Raw genomic sequence first — 20,264 nt, forward strand, 5'->3', positions numbered from 1 at the left:
GTTTATTTCCATAAATTTCTGAATGGTTCATTTCTAAACATCCTTTAGCCTCCTGGCCTACAGCTTAAAAGCTTTAGAAAATGCTAATCTTTGGGATTAATTTTATTAATAAATTTTGGTTTTCTTTCCTTCAAGACACTATCTTTAATGGACTTGGACTTGGTGCTGTCATTGGCCTGGGAGTGGCAGCCCTTTTGTTAATCCTGGTTGTGACTGATGTTAGCTGCTTCTTTGTACGACAATGTGGATTGCTAATGTGCATCACCAGGAGGATCTGTGGGAGAAAGAATGGTTCAAGTGGAAAAAGTAAAGAACTGGAAGAAGGAAAGGCAGCTTACTTGTGAGTATTAATCACATATTTTGGAAACTTCATTAAAAGAAAAAGTTGGATATCCAACTTGCATTTTTATGGCTGTTTTGTGCTGTGGCCAAGGGAATTCACAAAATGTTTCTATTACTTGGAAGAGTGTTCCTCTGAAGTGTATAGAATTGTCTGTGGTCAAATGTTACCTTAAAAGAAAAATGGACTAAATATAAGGCATTTACCATGCCTTGCTCTAAGATGGCCTCTTTGTGTAGCTTGACACAAAGGAAATCCATCATAAATCAGTAATAGTTATAGGTATATTTGGTCCATGAGGAACAGGTAACAGATCATTGTAACTCCATTTCTACCAATCCATCTTTGAGCTGCTAATACCTGAAAACTCAGCATGCTGTTGTGATAGTGTCGGTAAATCTGGGAGTACAGGACATGGTATTATGGAAAATCTGTGAAAGCGTTTTTCTTCTCAGGTATAGAACTTGATGGAAAATCTTGTTTCTTGCCCATAGATGCTAACAATAAAAAGTATTGTTAATTTTTAAAAATAGGGTTGGATGTGAGTGAAATGCTGGTGAGCATGATTGCTCTTCATAGGAACAGTTAATGATTGCTAAACATAAGTCGGGAAAGAACAATCCTGATTCTCACAAATACTTTTGGCTACTTCATCAGACAAATATGAATGAACTGATCGTTATGTGCAAATATTTTTCCTTAAATGATAAGAATGGATAGTGAGACCTCTGGCAAAACAGTTCAAGTACTGATTGCATAAAATACTAGTGCTTTGAAGACCTAACATTTACAGGGTTTTCAAAATGTAAGCTGAAGAAGATTATGGTCCCTCGTTTTAGGCAGTTCCTTTTTTGTAGACTAAAAAATACATTGTTTCCTCTTTATGTTCATCTGATAGACTTCATATTCATATGCATGCACTATAATATCTGTGAGGATGCTGTCTTTGTGTGGTTTAAATAACACTTTTTGGTCCAATTTCTGTGTGCTGTAGCTCTCCCCATAGTCAGGCCTTGCAGTTCATTCTCCTGCAGCTTCCCAGATCCTATCCTTCCCCAGATGCCTGTAAAGCAGATCAGATTTGACAGCCCTCATTATTCGTAGCTGTATTGGGCTTCTTCATTGCTGGTAGTGGAGGTGTGTCTTTTTTGGTTATAGTTCTGGCTCTTGGGATTCAGAGACCGCGTCTTTCTTAGGTAACTTGATTACATTCCTTGACTGGGTTCTCAACCTCTTTGGAAACAGCTCCATAGAACAAAAACAATCATAAGCAGGCACACAGTATTTACATCAAATAATGCTTCCGAATAGAAGTTATGCCATAAAATGCTGCAGCTTACAGTAAGAGAAAGAATGACACCATTATTTCCTATTGTGTGAAGCCAGCATGTCTGGGTCAATAGAATCAAGATGCGAAGCTTCTGACTCCGACTCAGCTGTCCTTTCCTATTGAGCACAGCACATCAGCTTATGTTTTAATTTCAAATTGAAGAAGTGACCAAGTATGAATTGGTGTACAGACCCTTTCTGAATGGGAAGACCTTAGGCAGCTAAAATTGCAAATGTCACTTGACAGCAGTTTGTACCTTACTGTCAACATCTCATGCCCAAATGCCATTCCATGCTGTCCCAGAAAAGCATAAAGCTGGTCACTTAATATTAATTCCTCAGTGACACTTCTGCAAGTGCAACTATCTTATTTAATGATATTTCTTTCCTTGTTGGAGTGAGCTTCAGTCAGTCAGATCTTAAAATATTTGGTACTGGTCTTGGCATAAATAATCAGGCTAAAATTTCAAGACAGGCTTGAAGGGTCAAAATTTGAATTTATTTCATACCAACTGCCATTCCCTGAACAATACTGACATTTCCTTTTTAGATAATGTCAATTGCATTCTGCATTTTTGAATGGGTTTATGGTATAGTTCTTTGTTACATTTTGATTGTAGGATATATATAGTTGTTAATTATGTTCCATATGCAATGAATGTAGATGATACAATACAGGTAACATACACACAGCCACCTGGAACAGAAAGGACATAATATGTTTCCTACAAATCGCTTTCCTGTCTGTGGAATTTTTAATTGTCGTGCAGTTTGTACTTTCTGTACAGATCAATTCCTCAATCCTCTGTGAATCCTGTTTGCTAATAACATGTTTTTTAGGCTTTTGGTTATGCAATAATGTGTGTTTGTCTATAAAATTGTAGATGTCCAGACAAACCAAGTAGAACCTATTACTCCCTCCACCAGTCTTACTATGATCCATAATCTTTTCACAGATTTGAAGTAGCTGTGTATCATCTAGAATCATCCCCTAGTCAACTTCTTGGTTACACATTTATCTGTGTTACACTCTTATTCCCCTACAAAGATTTTATTTGAGGATACCTACCAGAGGATGGTAGAGTTTTCCAGGTACTTCCTGAATGAATGGAATACTGTAGTTGTAACAGCCTGTTTAATGACTGTCTTCTCAGAAACAATACAAAAATGTGAGACAGGAATTAAACAAGCATTTTACTCATCTTTCCTATGGCATATAGCAGTCTAACTGCTCTCTAGAACGTCATAGGTCCAGAAAATGTTAAATATAAAAGTGATTGTTCATCTGTAACTCAGTTACCCTGTGTTTTTGGGCTGCAGCTGACAAAGATCCAGGATACGGTTCCTGGATCTAATGGTAGGAATAGGGGTGAACTATTTACACGGAAAGAGGTTTAATTTTGGAAATATCAGGTGTATCTTTGGTAACCTCTGATCTGTCTTTCAGGAACAAAATTGTACGCAAGTTTTTAATTAGTGGTAATATTAATACTTCTGTAGCAGTGAACAGCTCTTGTGTATTATGGCCATATCGTCAACAAAAATGTAGTGACAATACTCACTGCTCCATCTTCCTTACAATTCATTGTCCACTTGACACAAAGGTTATTCATTTACTTTACATGTGAGAAACTAACATTTGTTTCTAAAATGGGGGAAATATAACACAGAAACAGTTTCTTCTGGCAGTGTGAACAGAAGGGGCTAGGTTCTTATCACACAAGTGCTCTTTACCCCGTTCTGGCAGCTGGGATTGTGACAATCTCAGGAAATTAAAGTACACTTCTGCAGTGTGTATACTAACATGAAGACTCTTTACAAAGCCAGAAAAGTTCAAGCATAACTAGGCATTAAGACTTATATTTATTATACTAGGTTAGGAAACTTTACATCTATTCTCATGAAGAGGCCATCGTTTTATTATTTAGTTACGAACAAAATGCTCTTTTGAGATGCTAATCCATGATGAATGCGGAGTTAGGTAAGTAACCATGGATACAGGATGCTTTGAAGACTTCAAGGAATTGGGAACACACTGTTAAATGCGTCTCAGTGGTGTTAGTCACTGATAATTAGTTCTGCCTTTTCTTTGCCAGCTTTAGAGAAGGGATCTTGGTAATTAGCTGTGTGCAATGTATGTGGTTAATATGATGATGAGACCAAGATTCTTTTAATAATTTTTAGGAAAGATGGATCAAAAGAACCAATAGTGGAAATGCGAACAGAGGATGAAAGGATTACCAATCATGAAGACGGGAGTCCAGTAAATGAGCCAAATGAGACAACTCCCCTCACAGAACCAGAGTAAGTAACCTGACGTTCCCCAGTGTTTCACACAAGCTACTCCTGGCTGTGAGGATGGACTGGGCTTCCTGTGCTCTGGGAGGGAGATACACAGCATCACCAGAATGTGCTGCGGCAATGCAGTTTACCAATGTGTTTTTTTTACAATAATCAATGTAAATCACAGTACCCTACATATAACAGCTGAGGTGATCACTAGACATTTTTCTCTTCTTTCTGTGACCTGGAGTACAACCACATCTGAGCATTATCCAGCCCTTGGATGGCAGCACTGCAATAGCAGCAATCCTGTCGCGTATGTTACACCACCAGCTGTTTGGAGGTTAGCGAGTATCCAGGGAAATTTTCTGTCCCTCTATGCTCCCCTGACTCCCAAGGAGATCCTCCTTCACTCTTGGTGAAAACAGGCCTCGTGTCAGGGCCAGGGGGCACAGGCAGCCCTGCCGTGTCCTCCCTGGCTCACCCACCAGGGCCCAGGAGCCCACGTCTGCTCCAGCCTCATCGGCAGCCCATGCCCAGCCCTGGCCCTGGCGAGACACAGACCCCCATCGTCCTGCTGCCCCAGATCTACCTGCTGCATTCAGAGGCTGGAAGGTGAGGTCAGGACCTTGCCTGCACTCTCTGGCTCTCTGACAGCTCCAAAGCTTGTCCCAGTGCTCCTCCACCTCTCCCAGTTAATCTCCAAACCCCACAGGGGACCACAGCCAGCAGAGACAAGTTACAGCCCTGCCTGTTTCTCTCTCAGCTCCAGCACCCGCGGTCATCTGACCCCCATGCCCTCCTAGCCCTGCAGCGGCAGCTGAGCAAGATGAAGAGGATTTTTTTATTGGAGTGCAGCTGATCTTTACCACATACTCAGAGCCCACCCGGCAGTTATTAACTACTCTACAGGAATAATCTGATTCACAGGAGTGGCCTTAGATTGGGTCCCATGCACATCTCCGCACACCCCCTGAATGTAGGACACAATGATCCCATGCTCCAGAAACCCAGCTCCTCACAGGGTGGTCCCTTCCTGCTTTCACTCGTGTAACTGAGAGTTTAGCTCGTTATTTAAGTCTATGTGGTGTAATTGGATTAACAGCGCTGAAAGGCAGCCACTTTGTTCAATTCCCTCGTTCCCCCTTCTCATCCCTGCAAGCTGTTCTCAGCACAGAAACCACAGCGGTTCTCCCCTCGGGCTTGCAGGCTCTGTCTGCCTCCTGAGTCGCAGGGACCAAGCCCATGGCTTCCCAGGTGCTGATGGTCAGGTCTTCTCCTCTGTTTTGTCATTGCAGCCCCTGGAACAGATTACTCTGGGTAGAGTGGCCAGTGTTTGTACCCGAATAGCGCTTTTTGAAATGTGTGTGGAGGATAAACTAACATTTGTGATAGCATACAAGGAAGCTGGTAATTTTGCTAAGCTTACTATCAAAAGGAGATCTTCTGCTGTGTTTTGGGTTTTTTCTTCTGAAAATTTAGTCTGAAGAGAAACTAATTTCAACAAAGGTGATCACCGTAACATTCATTCTATTAAGAGCCCACTTAATGGTATTAAAGGACATGAACTGATTGCTCAAGAGTTTCATTTCTGACCCTCAGAAGTTGATTGATTTGAATATTAAACTCCAGGTTTCTTTGGTTTGAACCCAGATCTTTTCGTGTGTTGTGAAAATCTCCTGCCTCATGTGATCTTAAAGCTGTCAGGGCTACGAAGACACTTCTGCAGTGACTACAGACACTCACCTGTTGATTATTTGATGGAATCATAAAATCATAGAATGGTTTGGGTTGGAAGCGACCTTAAAGATCATCTAGCTCCAATTCCTCTGCCACAGGCAGGGACACCTTCCACCACAGTAGTTTGCACAAAGCCTCATCCAACCTGGCCTTGAACACTGCCAGGCATGGGGCATCCGTAATCTCTGGGCAACCTGTTCCAGTGCCTCACCAGCCTTAGACTGAAGAATTGCTTCATTAGATCTAATCTAAATCTCCCCTCTTTCAGTTTAAAGCCATTGCCTCTTGTCCTATCACTACACGCCCTTGTCAAAAGTCCCTCTCCAGCTTGCTTATGGGCCCGGGTACTGGAAGTCTGCTAGAATGTGTGTGCAGAACCTTCTCTTCTCCAGGCTGAAAAACCCCACAGTTAAAAGGAGAGGACGTTCTTATGAAAGTCTTTTTCTCTTTCTGAAAATACAACAAAATTGCCTTCCCTGCCATTAGCTGGAACTGCAAATGCCAGAACCTTTAATAAGAAAAAAGCCTGTGTTATTTGCTGTCATTGGCATTTGTAGTAAAGTGAGGAGGGGGTGGGGGTGGGGGGCAGTGTGTGTTAAATAACTGCACATCAAGCTATATACTTCTTTAAAGAACCCGTACCTGAAGACTTCAAACTTGTCTTAATTAAATAATTATGAAATTTGTTGGATGACTAGTGAAATGTTTACTCTTCATATTAGAATTTCTACCGAAGAGCACTGAAAAGAACCCACAGTTATCTAAGGTGTCAGGGGCATGTAGTTGTAAACATTGTACTAGTCCAGCAGGCTTTAGATATGGTAGTGAGGAAGGCACCAGGTCCACTTTTTTTCATGCATCAAGGCTATTTGTAACACCAGATCTTGCAAATACAGATGAGATGCGTCTAGCAAGGGACATGATACAAAGAAGGATTAAGTTCAGTTCTTCCTGCTTGTCCCAGTCATTAGAGAAGCTGATAGGAGTGAAATATGAAAAAGTTAAGATCAAAAACTTATTATCTTAGGGGAGGAGGAAGGAATCAGTCACTGGTGGCACAAAAAAGTAACTAAATCATAGAAACAACTGATAAGGAGTTTGATGGGTATTATGTCCTCGGGGAAATAGGACTGCTAAGAGATATTAATAATGATAACAGTTTCCTCCTTAGTAATTTCTTCTCCCACAAACAATGACAAAAGGTAGCAGTCCAAGGTACAGCTGGATGGAGGTCAGCTAAAGATTCTGGACAGTGTCACTTAGGAAACCAAAGAATAGAGCATCAAGCAATCAAGACATCTGAAGGGACACTGTTACTAGGGGAAGGTGGAAGGACCTTTTGTTAGACGCAAGTCGTAACAGGTGAAACAGAGAAGCAATATAAAGTGTGGGTCAGATGCCACTGAAGGAAAGGAGGATACAATAGGGTAGAAGTAAGTCTCTCAGAACGAATAACACAAAACCACATTGTCAACAACAGGTGCTGTCAGCCAGAAAGGCACACACTGGGCAGGGCAAGGATGACCAGCAGGGATCTTGAAGGGAAGAGCTTAGCTTGCAGGAAGGAAGAGTTTCAAGGACATTCCAGGCAAGCAATGTTCATACAAAGTAGGATTCATTCTGACTAATTATGACTGTCTTAAAGGTATGCAAGATAAGCCTTCAGTTTAAATTAGATTAAATATTATGAGTAATTGGTGGAATTATTTTGAATGCTACCAAATTATACTCAGAACTTCAAATGCAATTTAAGCATTTGTGGGAAATAATTGATAAAGACATGGTTTCCTCTTACAGTAATAGAGTATTTTCATTATATTGCTCAACATTTTATTCAGGAAGCTAAATTTTACCTTAACTCAGATGATTCTCGTCAAAGCCGGGTTTGGGATCCATGTGTGACAGATGAGCACAAAGTACTTTTACCTGGAATTCAACAAGTTTTAATAATACTGGCAGGAAATCAATTTAAGCTGTGCATTTCATATTACATTTCTGTAATATGATTAAAATATCACATGCAATGTGGTACTATAATTACATTCCTAGTCTGACATTATTGTGTTTCCAGTATCGGTTGAGTTTTTCTTAGTATCAATGAAGCTGAGTGAATTCCAGTATCAAAATAACTAGGAGCCATTTTCCTATAAAAAAAGGAAATAAATATTCTAGTTGAAGTTTTGTATGGGTAATATCAGCAGACTATTGCAGTTAGCCCACATGCAGTGCCAGAGGAAGTCAATATTATTAATGATTGATAACAGCCTGTATCTGATTAAAACAAAAGAGCCTATTAAAGTTCTCCAGTCTTTTTTTTTTTCCTAAAAGCTTTTATTATAAAATACATTAAGATTTGAAAAGATTGGTCTGCCCAGATGAAAATTATAAAATTATTTCCAATAGGTGTAGCTAAAGAAAAATTAGATGTAGAAAAATTGGTGTAATTAAAACATTTAAACTTGATTTAGTTAGTTAAAAGAGGAAAGTGATTGTATCTGTTAATAGAGATTAAATATTAATTAATATTTGAAACAAATAGAGAGGAATATTCCAAAATAACGAAAATATCATAGTCAAAAAGGACAACATCTAATGATAACTGAACTGATAACTTCACATCATATCCAAAACCCCTCACATTTTTAAAGACAATAAGGTCAAAGAATGGAGGATGGACTTTCTGATGAGGAAAACTTGTAAAATATTTTATTTGTAGTTCTTGCTTGAATTAAGAGCAAGGCTAATTTTATCACACTGTTTGCATGAACATGGATTTCAGTAATATTTAGTATCATTCAACAGGGTTCTTGCAAATCTTCCTATTTCAAAATTTGAAATTATTTGTAACATGCTCTTAATCCATTTCTTCAAAACCAATTTATTTAGATTTCCACACGGTATATTCTGTCAATTGCCCAGTTATTATTTTGACTAAATATTTCCTCCCTTTCAGCACCATCTTTTGAGAAATTACTCTGCCTTTATATAAAACTAGATTAAATTAGGTCTTTTTTTTAATACTAGTTTAAGGGCTTTGCATTATCAGGCCTTTAACACAGGTGCCTGCTTACCTAAAATGCATCTCATGAGCTGTGCTTCCTCTGCCTGTGTTTTATCCTCTTTCAAAAATAGATTTGTGTTGATTCTGCTGTTTTCCTTTCATGAATCGTGTTGTGGGCTGAAATCTGTTTCCTTTGGGTGTGCCATGTGAAACATACATTTACTAGAGACCTCCCTCTGTGCTGAAAGCCAGGCAGGTGATATACATCCCCAATATTTTACTGAAATAGAAGTTAGTCTTTTATTTTCTCTGATACAGGTTGTGCTCATTGTCAAACCTCTAGATAAACAGCATCTTTCTTCATTCGTTTCAGACAGCCTAAATTTCATAAGACTGGGAATTCGGGTATTGCTTTGGTTTATTCGTTGTTATTAAACACTTTTATTACACGACATTCCTAAGGGATTCCTCAGACAGGTTTCGAACAGTATATTGCTCTTTGGGACATCAAAGCAATCACAGTGGACATTTACTGAAGCATTTAACGGTTGTTATGAATAAAAAAGACATATGCATACTGTTTCTTAGTTAAAAACCAGAAAGCAAACCTAAACTGGAATCACGATTAACAGCTATTATGCCCAGGAGACATTATTATAGAAACATCTGAGAAAACCGTACATATTTTTGACAGCTATATTTTTGTCAGCTAACTACTAGCAGTAGGAAGTCAATGATTTTCAAGACCCTTTTGAATGAAATCAGTGTTTTGCCTTTCCTGTAAAGTAAGAGTGAGGACTCTTTTGCCATTGGAATTAAGGATTTTAGAACCCAAAGGAATCTTAGGCTGTTTCTGAAATAAAAATACCATCTGAATGTCTTCTTGCATTCAAATAAGAACAGCTTCTATCACAGGGATGAATGTAAGTAGCCAGCTTCTAATTGTGCCATTTATTCTGAGTTTTCACTAAGTTAGTCTTAAAAGAGCCATAAGTTATTAATACGGATTGTGTGCTATAGCAAAAAATAAATTGTAGAAGTTTCTAGATAACAAAATAACTTCCATTACCTCCTTGTGCTATAAGTTCTTTACCTATGTCTTGGCATAACCTCCAATGATAGATGTCTTATTTCGTATACAATTGAATTTACATTTAGAAAAAGACATTAAAAAAAGAGTATAATCTAGATTCAGCAAAAGGCTTGAATCTTAGTGTTTCATGGTATACTTGGGAACACCTACCTGCATACTGCCTTGAGTCAAGTTATTTGGCATTCTATTGTTTCTTTTGTGTTATTGAAGAAACTGCATTTTGGGCAGCAGCAGTTTTCTTGTCATGTGCAATTTAGCTTTTTCTGGCTTTGTAGAAATGGAAAGAGTTAATATTAATTTCTTTAAAAGCAAAGAACCTCCGTAATTATACATTATTTTCAATAAATTATGTTTTTAGAAACGCTGTGGTCTGTGTAAACAGTGCATACGTTGTAGACTTAAATTTCAGATTATGTGTTATTTATGTGCTACCATACTTCCTCTTTTCTTCTCACAGGAAGCTGCCACTAAAGGAGGAAAATGGGAAAGAAGCTTTAAATCCAGAAACCATAGAAATCAAAGTTTCTAATGACATCATCCAGTCAAAAGAAGATGATAGCAAAGCATAATGAGATAAACTACAGCTGTCTGGATAATGCATTTGGATTGAAGTAACCCCGTGACCAAAACTTTACAGCTGACCTTAATTTCTTGGGAAACTTAAGCTTGGAATAGTTAGTACATGTGTACATATGATGAAACAGTTTCTGTCTACAGTTCCTTTCTATTTTTTGGTTAATGGTTATAGTATGTAGTTTTGCTGACACCAAGTCCCATGGTATAAATTTGAAAAATATGCAGAATAGGAACTGTAATCTATTATATGACAAAGTATGTCTATTCAGAAGAATACTTTACGAAGCACCCCTAACCACAAACAACACATCAAATCTCTCCAGATCCTACAGTGCAAACTACATACATGAAGTGCCATATACTGCTGTATTTGTTTCCGTTTATAATAAAGCAAAAGTTTAGGTTGCCTTTAAAAAAAAAAAAATAGAAAAGAAGTCTTAGTATAAAGTTTAAGACCTTAGCACTGGGAGACACTCAGTAGTCATTCCAGCTGTACTTATCACTTGAAACAAACAAACTAAAACACTCTCCTCAACATAAAGCCATTCCACCTGCAGTTCCATCTGGGTTTTTCGGTATAATAAAAAGTTGATAAACATGATGTAGATTTAAATAAAATTGGCTAAATATTTTGTAGCAGTGTGTTGGCCTTATCCTAACTACATGAGTGTGCCTCTGAAAGGCACCAGGATTTTCAGTGCTTCAGATTTTCTGTATTAATGTTTGGGAGGTTGCGTGTGAACTAAAATGAGCAAAGGTGTGAAAAGAAAGCTCTTTTTTGATCATAATCTTGGCTTCAAGTGAAACCTTAAAATAAACACAAGCTCGAATTATTTGTCCCAATGTATATATACATATACCAGATTTGTTCTTGTAGTTTTACTCATTTAGTCAAGGGATAAAACTGCATTGTAGTGTAATAGATAGATACATTTTCTCCCCAAAACAGCACATGAAATATTAAAAGTTGGCCTTATTAAAGTAGCACTTGTTCCTTTATGATTGCATACCCTTTGTCTTAACAAAAAAAAATGTAAGAACAGATGGAAAGGAGGACTTTGGTTAAATAGTTAGGAACACTTTTAAATGATTAATGAATAGCATTTTGTATTAAAGAAAATACATTTTTTCCTGTCGAGCATTTCTTAAGATAATCCTTTTTATTATTCTGGTTAACATGCAGCACTCTGAAATTTGGCTGATTTATTTGATGAAAAAATCATTCTTATTCATTATCATTGATTTAATGGCACCACTAATTGGAGAAATTTATGTTGTTTCCATTCCAGCATAGTGTATCCACACCTACTAAACTCTTCAAAGTCTTGCTTTGGAAGACGTATGTAAACCGTATAGAAAACTAGACTGAAAAATTCTACTTGTCAGGAGTAGATTGTAGAGTACGTTGTGGATTTTCAACATCTAAGTCATACTTGAGGTTTAAATGTAGCTTTACTCAGGAAAATATGCCCTCTCCATGCTTTATCTGAATTTTTGCCGTATCTGAAGTCCTTACGCTTCCTTATTTCCCACAGAACATCATCAAGTCTCAGCCGATATTTTGTAGTCTAGAAAAGTGGTTGACTTTTGTGCAGTAAAGCTGAAAGTGAAATGTAAAAGAGTGTCCTTAAATTTGGGGAAAATTGCAGGTTAACCTTGTTGTTAACCCAAGCTTTAGTGCATTTGAAAGAGCTGAGGACGATGTATTTAATTCATAGATATTTCTTATTTTTTCAAAACAAGTCATTTTATGTTGGATTTTTTTTAATGACTTTTTCTTACTTTCGGAAATACCTACAGTGAACCAAGTAGTTGAGGACAGAGGCATGCCACTGGTGCAGCTAGGATAAGAGGCCAAATTCCCACAAAACCAGAACAAAAGTGAGAAGAATGGGTAAGAGCAGATAGCAATGTGGGATTAAAGTAATGAAAGAGAATGATTTAACCTGCTGCAAACAAGTCTCTTTAAATGCTAAGACACTACTTCTGGGTGAAGGAAAGATGAAGACATTATTTTATAACCTCTTGCTGTTGCTCCCACATACTGAGCAGGCAGTACTACCAAATAGCTGCTTGTCTATTAAAATTCTGTCCGGTTTCTTTCTGAGTAGGCACACAGTGAGCAGGACTGCCCCTTAACCTGTAATTAAGAGGACCAGTTGCCTCCTTTATATAGATGAATATATATTCTTTCTACAAAGTATATATTTGCAACTGGACTTTCTCCCTCTATCAAAATGCAAGGAAAGGATCTGGAAAATTCAAGCAGTGAGAATAATGCGGTTGGTGTGGCTTGAACATCTACACCCCACATCATCTCATGCAGTATTTTTACTAGGATGAGGATGAAGGTAGGAAACAGCCTTTTCTCTTCTACCTGTCATCACAAAGTTAGGTGGTGCCATGCATAGTCACACAAGTCAAGCTTCACTAGGCAAACGGTGCTTTTCCTGAATCCAGCATGATCATTTGCACAACAAGGTTCCTATACAATATGGGTAGAGTTAACAGTGTCTGCACTCAGCTGTAGATGCACTTTAAATTTTAGTACTTCTTATTGAGACTTACACGCAAAATCTTCATGACTTAACAGATATATATTGGCATTTTTAGTTTTGTTTGCTTTTCCCTCCTCCCCAATATGTCATCTAATTGCAATGTGAAGGTATTAGAGGATTTTGTCAGCACATTTATTATTGCACCTGTGCTACTCTTTACAAGTAAAATATACTGCAAAATTATTTCAATATTGGAAGCAAAAGCATTTCCCTCTATATTGGGTTACAAATCAAAAGCTATTTCCAAAAATATTTATTTTCTTCCTGCTGTTAAGTCTCTTGCCAGTTGGGCTATGTGAAGGCTGAAAATTAAACAGTTCTAAATTACTGATGAACTGTTCAAAGCGTACTCTTTGGTCTGCGGATTAATAGGTTATCTCTTGTGCTTTGATTCTATGCTGTGCAGGAGGAAGCCAAATATAACTATGAAAGAATGCTCAAAAACACTGATATTTCCAAATGAGGGACAGCGTGTAGTAATTTGTAAGATATGTGTAGAACTGGAATAACATCATTTCTTCATTTTCTTTTCCTATTCTAGACTAAAAAGAAAAAAACAGGTATCTGTATAAATGTCACTTTTACTGTCTAAAAGTAATTTCAAGTGTTAGTATGAAATGTCAGAAGAGTTGACAGAATATAACTATTTGTAAAAGTAATCTGAATTGTTACACTAACATGCTCCAGGGATGACAATGGGAGTGAGCCATTGAAATTATTGACAATATGGAATGTGGCAGTGACAATCTCTCTTCAACAAAAAATAAGGAGTAAAATTAAGTAAAATGACTTAGAGCTTCTTGTTATTATTTTTTCAGTAGACATGTATTCTGATTTACCACAATAGTAACAAAAGTTTTAGTTAATGTTTTGCAATTTAGTATACAAATGTACACTGGAGAGTTTTTATGGTTTTGTTCATTTATTTGTTTTTTTGGCTTCTAAGATTTTTTTTTTGTGGTTGCAAAAATATTTACTATTCTGGTGATGATAATGCCTAATGTGACAAAGATTAATTTATTTCGGCCTCAATCTTGCAAGAAATGTTGTGTGGCTGAACCCACTTCTCATATGGAACCCTCTGACATCAGTGGGGTTGATGTGAGCAGGAGAATGGATGTACTTTCATAGGAGAGCTTGCATGATTGGGCCTACTTTCTATCTCTTCATAGATATATACAACATAGTTACACAGTGACAGTCATCTACAAAGGCTGTTTGACAACAATCCATGGTATAGTAAATTTCATCTGCTGTCTTCAGCCTCTGCATTGATGTTCATCCAAAAAAGTGGCTTTCTTTTTATGATGGTAATTACTTTGAGTATTTATTTAAGTGCCAATCATCAAACTGTAGTATAATAATCATGCTATTTTTCTGTTTCCTAGACCAGATAATGGAGATGTATTTGTGCCTTTTGATAGCATGCCACTCTGCTTTATTAAAGAAAAATCTTCAATAATTTGCCTACAAAGCCTGTTTAAAATATTTGAAAGCTTTATCATGACATACTTTTCTGCTCAAATATGCTCAAATACTCACCTAAACTAAACTGGAGATAGTATTCTCAAGTCACATAGATATTTTGAACACAAAATTTGCAAAAATCTATTGAGATCACAATTCTAGTGAGAGTCATAGTGGATATATTACTGCTGGAAAGATTCAAATAGATGGAGCACATGGTGGGTGTGGAGGGGTGTTATGACCAATTTATCAAGTTGAAGAGTCAGATAGAAAGTCTCCTTAGTTCTATTTAGATACTTAGACCTGAAACATCAAAATCTTCTCTCAAATCTGAAAGATAATGTGGAGTATCTTCCCACCATTTTACCTCTGGAGTAAAACTGCAGTGAATATTTGTTTCACAGTCATCTGTGGCCTCATCATCTCTGTGTAAGCTGTCATAGGAAGTAATATCTTTGTAGAGTAAGTGTTGTGTCTGTTGGGTGACATTCACTCCTTATTAAAGGGCCTCCAAAATGACCATTTACTGAAAAACTCGACCCCTATTACAAATTGATAAATGGAAGGATGCTGAGAGCACTGCAAGAAGGGCCACAGTGGAACCCAGGTCTCACTGGGTTTTAAGACACAAACTGACTTCAGTGGAGCCTGAATTTCACCCATCCATCTCAGGGAGACTCTGCATGTCCTCAGCTGATCAAGTCGCTTTTGTGAATTGGACTTCTAGGTGTAGGTGAAACTTATCTATCCTGCCAGTCTCCTGTTAACATTTTGCACATGGGAAGTTTTCTAATCAGGAGTTTGTACTGATCAGGAAACAGTGATAAAAATATCTGATCACGGTTTTATCCCTTACATTACTATATGCCCAGAAATAAAAGAAATAAAACGACTCCCTAAATAATTCATTGTCATTGTGCTATTTATTTAGGTGAGGATGAAAACATTCTAAGAAGTAGTATTTCTTCTTAAATCCCTTTGTTTAACTTCAGATACTTGTGCTGATCAATACAAAGCTGCCATGGTTAAATAAATCTTTTTTTTAAAAGGATCCACCCCTTTTTCAGATTTTTTTTCATATCATTTCCTGGAGTACCCAATCCACTTGACAGCAGTTCTGTAGTGGTGGAGGAAAACCATTCACCAAGTTTTAAGTGATCTTCAATATTTCCACTACACATACAAATGTGCTCTTATATAATTTTATTTGAACTGAAGCCAAAAAGAAACCTTTCTGGCTCAGATTCTGAGAAATCACAGTTTACTGGTCTATCTTTCCTCTTAACAGGCATTGTGAGCTGCATGATGTTTGACTTTCAAACTTGAATATTGGCCATTTTTAGCCCAGAGAAATGAAATAAATATTTATTGCCAAATTTGTATTGGCAGCTTTTAAGTCACAAGAGAGATTGAAAGCGGGCGAGATGACCAGATGCAGTGCTGACAGAATTCAGGAAAGCCACTACCAGAGAGAACAAGTGCCACAGAGTGAGCCAAGAAAGGGCTCAGAAACCGGGAGCATCTCTCGTTAGCAGTAACACGAGAAACAGGGAGCTAATGAAACAAGAGACTGCTGGAGGGCATTACCAAAAGGCAGAGTACTGTGGGCTGTGAGAACAGGAGGAGGGAGAACAACAGCCCTGCTGTATCCTTTAACTCTGCTATGTCAGTAGGTAAACCCAAAATGCAGGGTTGGGGGAAGGGAAAACAAGTCGTCACTGTCTCTGTAGATCAGTGACAAATATATAAAGCAGTCAGACCCTTCCCCCCCAACCCCGGAACATAATTTCGTTGCTCATGGTGTTGAGTTCTCACTGAGAATTTTGAAATACTTAGACAAGGTTTTAAAATAAAGTTGCTTTCCTGCTACAAAGAGCACTCGGTATGTATTTGTATGCTGTGTACAGTATAAGCTAAAACATACCATATATTGTTTTTGTTATTTCACATGTTGTCAACAGCCCACTTGTGATATATACCACCTGAATTATATATTGATAAGTTAGCTATCACTGGAGCTAGTTTGTTTATTGTTTCAAAATCTTATGTCCCTATGAAATGCTGTGTATATATATATATCTCTATACTGTAAAAAGAAGTAATATTGCAGATGCTGGTTTTGTATTTATGAAAGACATTGAAAGTATGGCTTAAAGTATATCAATTATTTGTCACTCTTCACCATTTGTATATTAATAGTAAAGATACTTTTACTTTAATGAAGTGTTGTAGTTACGTTTATTTTTTCTAAGTGTCTTTCTGTCAAGGATGTCTGATTCATTAGGAGTCTTGTTACTAGAAAGAAACATAACAATTATTCCCCCCCCAGTATAGAAGTACTGAATAATGCTCAAGCAGCCCTGTAATTTATTATTCTCTTTTCTGTCAAAATACATCATTGCTGTTAAAAACTACTATTGTAGCATCCTGAGTCTCCAGCTGAGCTTGAGGTCCATTATGATCAGCTCCCTAAATGTTAGTATTGAAAGGTAATCTTTTTTTTTTCTGCAGAATGTGAATGCAACATTTTAAGAGCATTTAAGAGCATTTTAAGAGCATTTTTAGCCAGAAAAAGATATTATCAGGAGAAGTTGGCTTGCTTTGCTAAACTTTGAGCCTTCCAAATGTCTTTAACTTTGTTAGCACCACCAGGAACTGATCATAACAGGTTGGGCATGGTCTGCAATTAAATGGGGTTTTACTGCTGTGCTGGTTTGTATTCCACTAACATGGGCGATGGACAGCGCACCCCAGGCAGTACAGCTCAGCCCCTTCCCTGAAATGGCAGAAGAACATCTATGACCTCTGTTTTACTGCCAATAAAATGAAGCCTCCTAAGAGGCTATATTCCTCTAGGAACTTGCTAGATTGTGTATTTGTGTCTAAGCATTGGCTTCCTGAGAGCCACCTGAGCTCTAACAAACCACACTAGCTAAAAATGGAAGGACAGTACATAGGAAAAAAATGTTTCACACAACAAAGTCTTCATAGCTGTATCTTCTTTCCACAGATCCTTAAGCTCTGATCCTGCAGGTATCTTAGGCATGTGCTTCCCTAAACATCAGTGAAAGCATCAACAATTGGCCAAAACGTGTCCTTGTATTGAAAAACTGAGCCTGAGGGAACTGGTTCAGTGTCCTGTTAACATCAGTGCACCACTGGAAGTTTCACATATAGTTATGTGTCTTGCTCAGAAAAAGCCAGATGCATAAATTTAGTTCTGGTATCTCAAGAGTCAATCAGTTCAGTGCACTGGCCACATGATAGGTCCTCCTTTAATTCACAGGTGAGCAGTAAATAGAGCTATTGCAAGTTGCTGATAAGAAAAAGATAATATATGATATCTTCAGAAACAGACTCAACTTTTTAAAGTTCAGCCTTACCATGCTCTACATCATTATCTGATGTATTTCAGACACTACTCAAAATACAAGAAAAATTATTTGAAAGTATATTCAGGAACCTTGATAAGGACAATTTATTTTCCTGTGCCATTGCTAATAACTTTAACACTGCACCAAAAAAAAAACCCAAAACAAACCTCAAAATGGAGAAAACTCACTTACACTTTGCATTCTTGGCTAAGAAGAAGATAACTAGCTTTCTTAGTTGGGCCCTAGCAGATCCCGATAAACTGTATTTGTAAGCTCATTCCTATGTGGGAAATTCTTATGTTTGAGGATGTGGTTTAAAAATAATTAGTGGTTTATTAAACATTTATTAAAAAAAAAAAACACAACACACCAACTCCAAATTGAGCCTAATGTCACAAATTTCTGTAAAAATACTTTATTTAGCAAAAAGATGAAGCTATCTTTCAGTTAGATTAAACAAAGCAATTAAACTCTTCCATAGTCAGTACTGATATAAAGCATTGCCAATGGTGTTGGTGAAAAAGCAGAATGAACCACATCTGGCAGCAGGGTGATCAGCTCAGGCAACAAATTTCTAGAATTCATTCAGGCACTCTGATGATAAGATGAACACAAAAGTTCTGCATTAGAAAGAAAAGCTTTTCCTACTAAGCAAATGCCATCTTTTAGGACTAAATTAGTAAAGGACAAATTATATATCGCCATTCTCAAATGAAAAAAAAAGGAGTTTCATTGTCTTAGTTCATGACACGATGACCAAATTTTACCTTGGCACTTATTTTTATCACAGAGCGGGGAAAAAAGTAATCATTTACTTGTAACTGAAGGACTAAATCATCTTAAACCACAAAAAATAGGAAGGTGCTATGTACAGCTATGACACTTTCCAAAGAAATAGAAAATAAAAAATATGATTTTATAAAGAATTACTTTCGAATGGATTTGCGAACTACAGATATCTTTAAAAATAAAATAATTTGGAGAATGTAATGACTCCTTGCACATAGTGTACTGCAAGTTTAATTAAAAGGGTGCTTGCAATGAAATTCAAACTACTGTGTGATAAGTAGGGCAGAATGAAAGTGCTGATGTATATTAGAGGTTTCCTATGCAAAGCTTTTCATTATAGACAAGTTTTGTAATGAAGCCATTCCCTAATGGGACCCAAGTGTTAATTGTTGCACTGGAGTAATGGTTCTGCCCTTCTTGATATTCATGACATGCCTGGCTGCAGCATTTTGTTCTATCCTTCTGTCTGTAAAGTATATATTCAGTAGAAAGTAGTTTCTTTTGAAAAATTAAAAGCATTGAGACTGTAAAAGGTGATTTTTGCTTCTGTGAGTGAAGGAACACAAATAAACACCACTTGCATAATCTGGTAATATAATACACAGCTATAATATCACTGCATGTACACTGTCACTTCTATTCTTCATCAAGGTAACATAAACTCCTTAAGCTCAAACACGCTATGGTCATCTGAAGGATCCATGTTGTCTTATGCTGAAGGATGGGAACCTGAACGTGCTTTGTAAATGACCAAGGACCATGTCTGATAATTTTCTGTGAGTTTGATTCCAGCATCAGTCCAGATTTCTGAAGATACCACTCTTTATCTGCTGGATAAGGGCTTGAGAGGGAAGCCATAATGAAGAGTCATAAGAGCAACTGAAGCCACTCTATTGACTACTGATTAATTTACTGCTAACTCCACTAAGTAAAAAAGAAACAACAAAAAAAAACAAAGAAACAAAAATTTAGCATTCAATTTCTCTGATGCTATTGAAAGACAGCCAGTGTTGAGGTGCCACCACAGTTGGCAGCTCCCTGGGGCTGGGGTGCTCGGGAACCTGTGTGGGATCTGACAGGGTTTGGCAGTCAGGGTCTGTCCCACCACCCCCAGCTCAGAGCAGGGTGGCCAAGGGGGCAACTGGGGTAGTCCCAGCCCCAGTGAGCACATGGCAGTAATGCAGGACCAAAGTCAAGCTGAGAAGTCATGATGAGCCTGGTTTGAACACGCAACTGGGTTAGGGACAGGGACAGGCCCACCTAAGGTGCTTCTGAGGCAGGGATGGATGACCCTGGGGGACAGATACTGGGTTCTGGAGATGGACAGGGTGCGTGGAGCTCCACAGGGTGGACAGGGACAGTCAGTGCTGCCTGTGTCTGGAGAGTCAGAGAGAAAATTCACCAAGAGATAAGAAGTATATATATTCTCAGACTTGGGTTAAAGGTTTAGTAGGCAAAAAAAAAAAAAAAAAAAAAGTTTTTGGAGATGGGAAATGGATAATTGCCCATTGCCAACATGTTAAAGTAGCAAGATGTTGATTATTCAGACAATTCAGGTTAAATATGTTTGTATCAGCTGAGAAAAGTATAATGCTACAAGTAGACTAATCGTACTCTCTCTAGATTGATTTTGTTGTATTTTGTATGAGATCCTTGGGAGATAAGCTCCCTGCAGTTCGTAATTTGTCTTAAGTGGGAGAGCAGAGGACTGACA

At 37.7% G+C, this 20,264-nt stretch overlaps 1 protein-coding gene across 1 annotated transcript in view; it reads left to right on the forward strand.

Moving 5' to 3' along the window:
* NCAM2 (neural cell adhesion molecule 2) overlaps nt 1-10,355 on the forward strand; it is a 151,941-nt gene extending 141,586 nt beyond the window's left edge. The window contains exons 15-17 of the mRNA XM_086616061.1: nt 136-340; nt 3,854-3,973; nt 10,244-10,355. Of these exons, the coding sequence (XP_086472187.1) occupies nt 136-340; nt 3,854-3,973; nt 10,244-10,355 (437 nt within the window). The remainder of the gene's footprint in view (nt 1-135; nt 341-3,853; nt 3,974-10,243) is intronic.
* Nucleotides 10,356-20,264: the final 9,909 nt, after the last annotated feature.

Source organism: Tauraco erythrolophus, chromosome 1 (genome assembly GCF_009769465.1).
Source record: "Tauraco erythrolophus isolate bTauEry1 chromosome 1, bTauEry1.pri, whole genome shotgun sequence".
NCBI classification, from domain to species: domain Eukaryota; kingdom Metazoa; phylum Chordata; class Aves; order Musophagiformes; family Musophagidae; genus Tauraco; species Tauraco erythrolophus.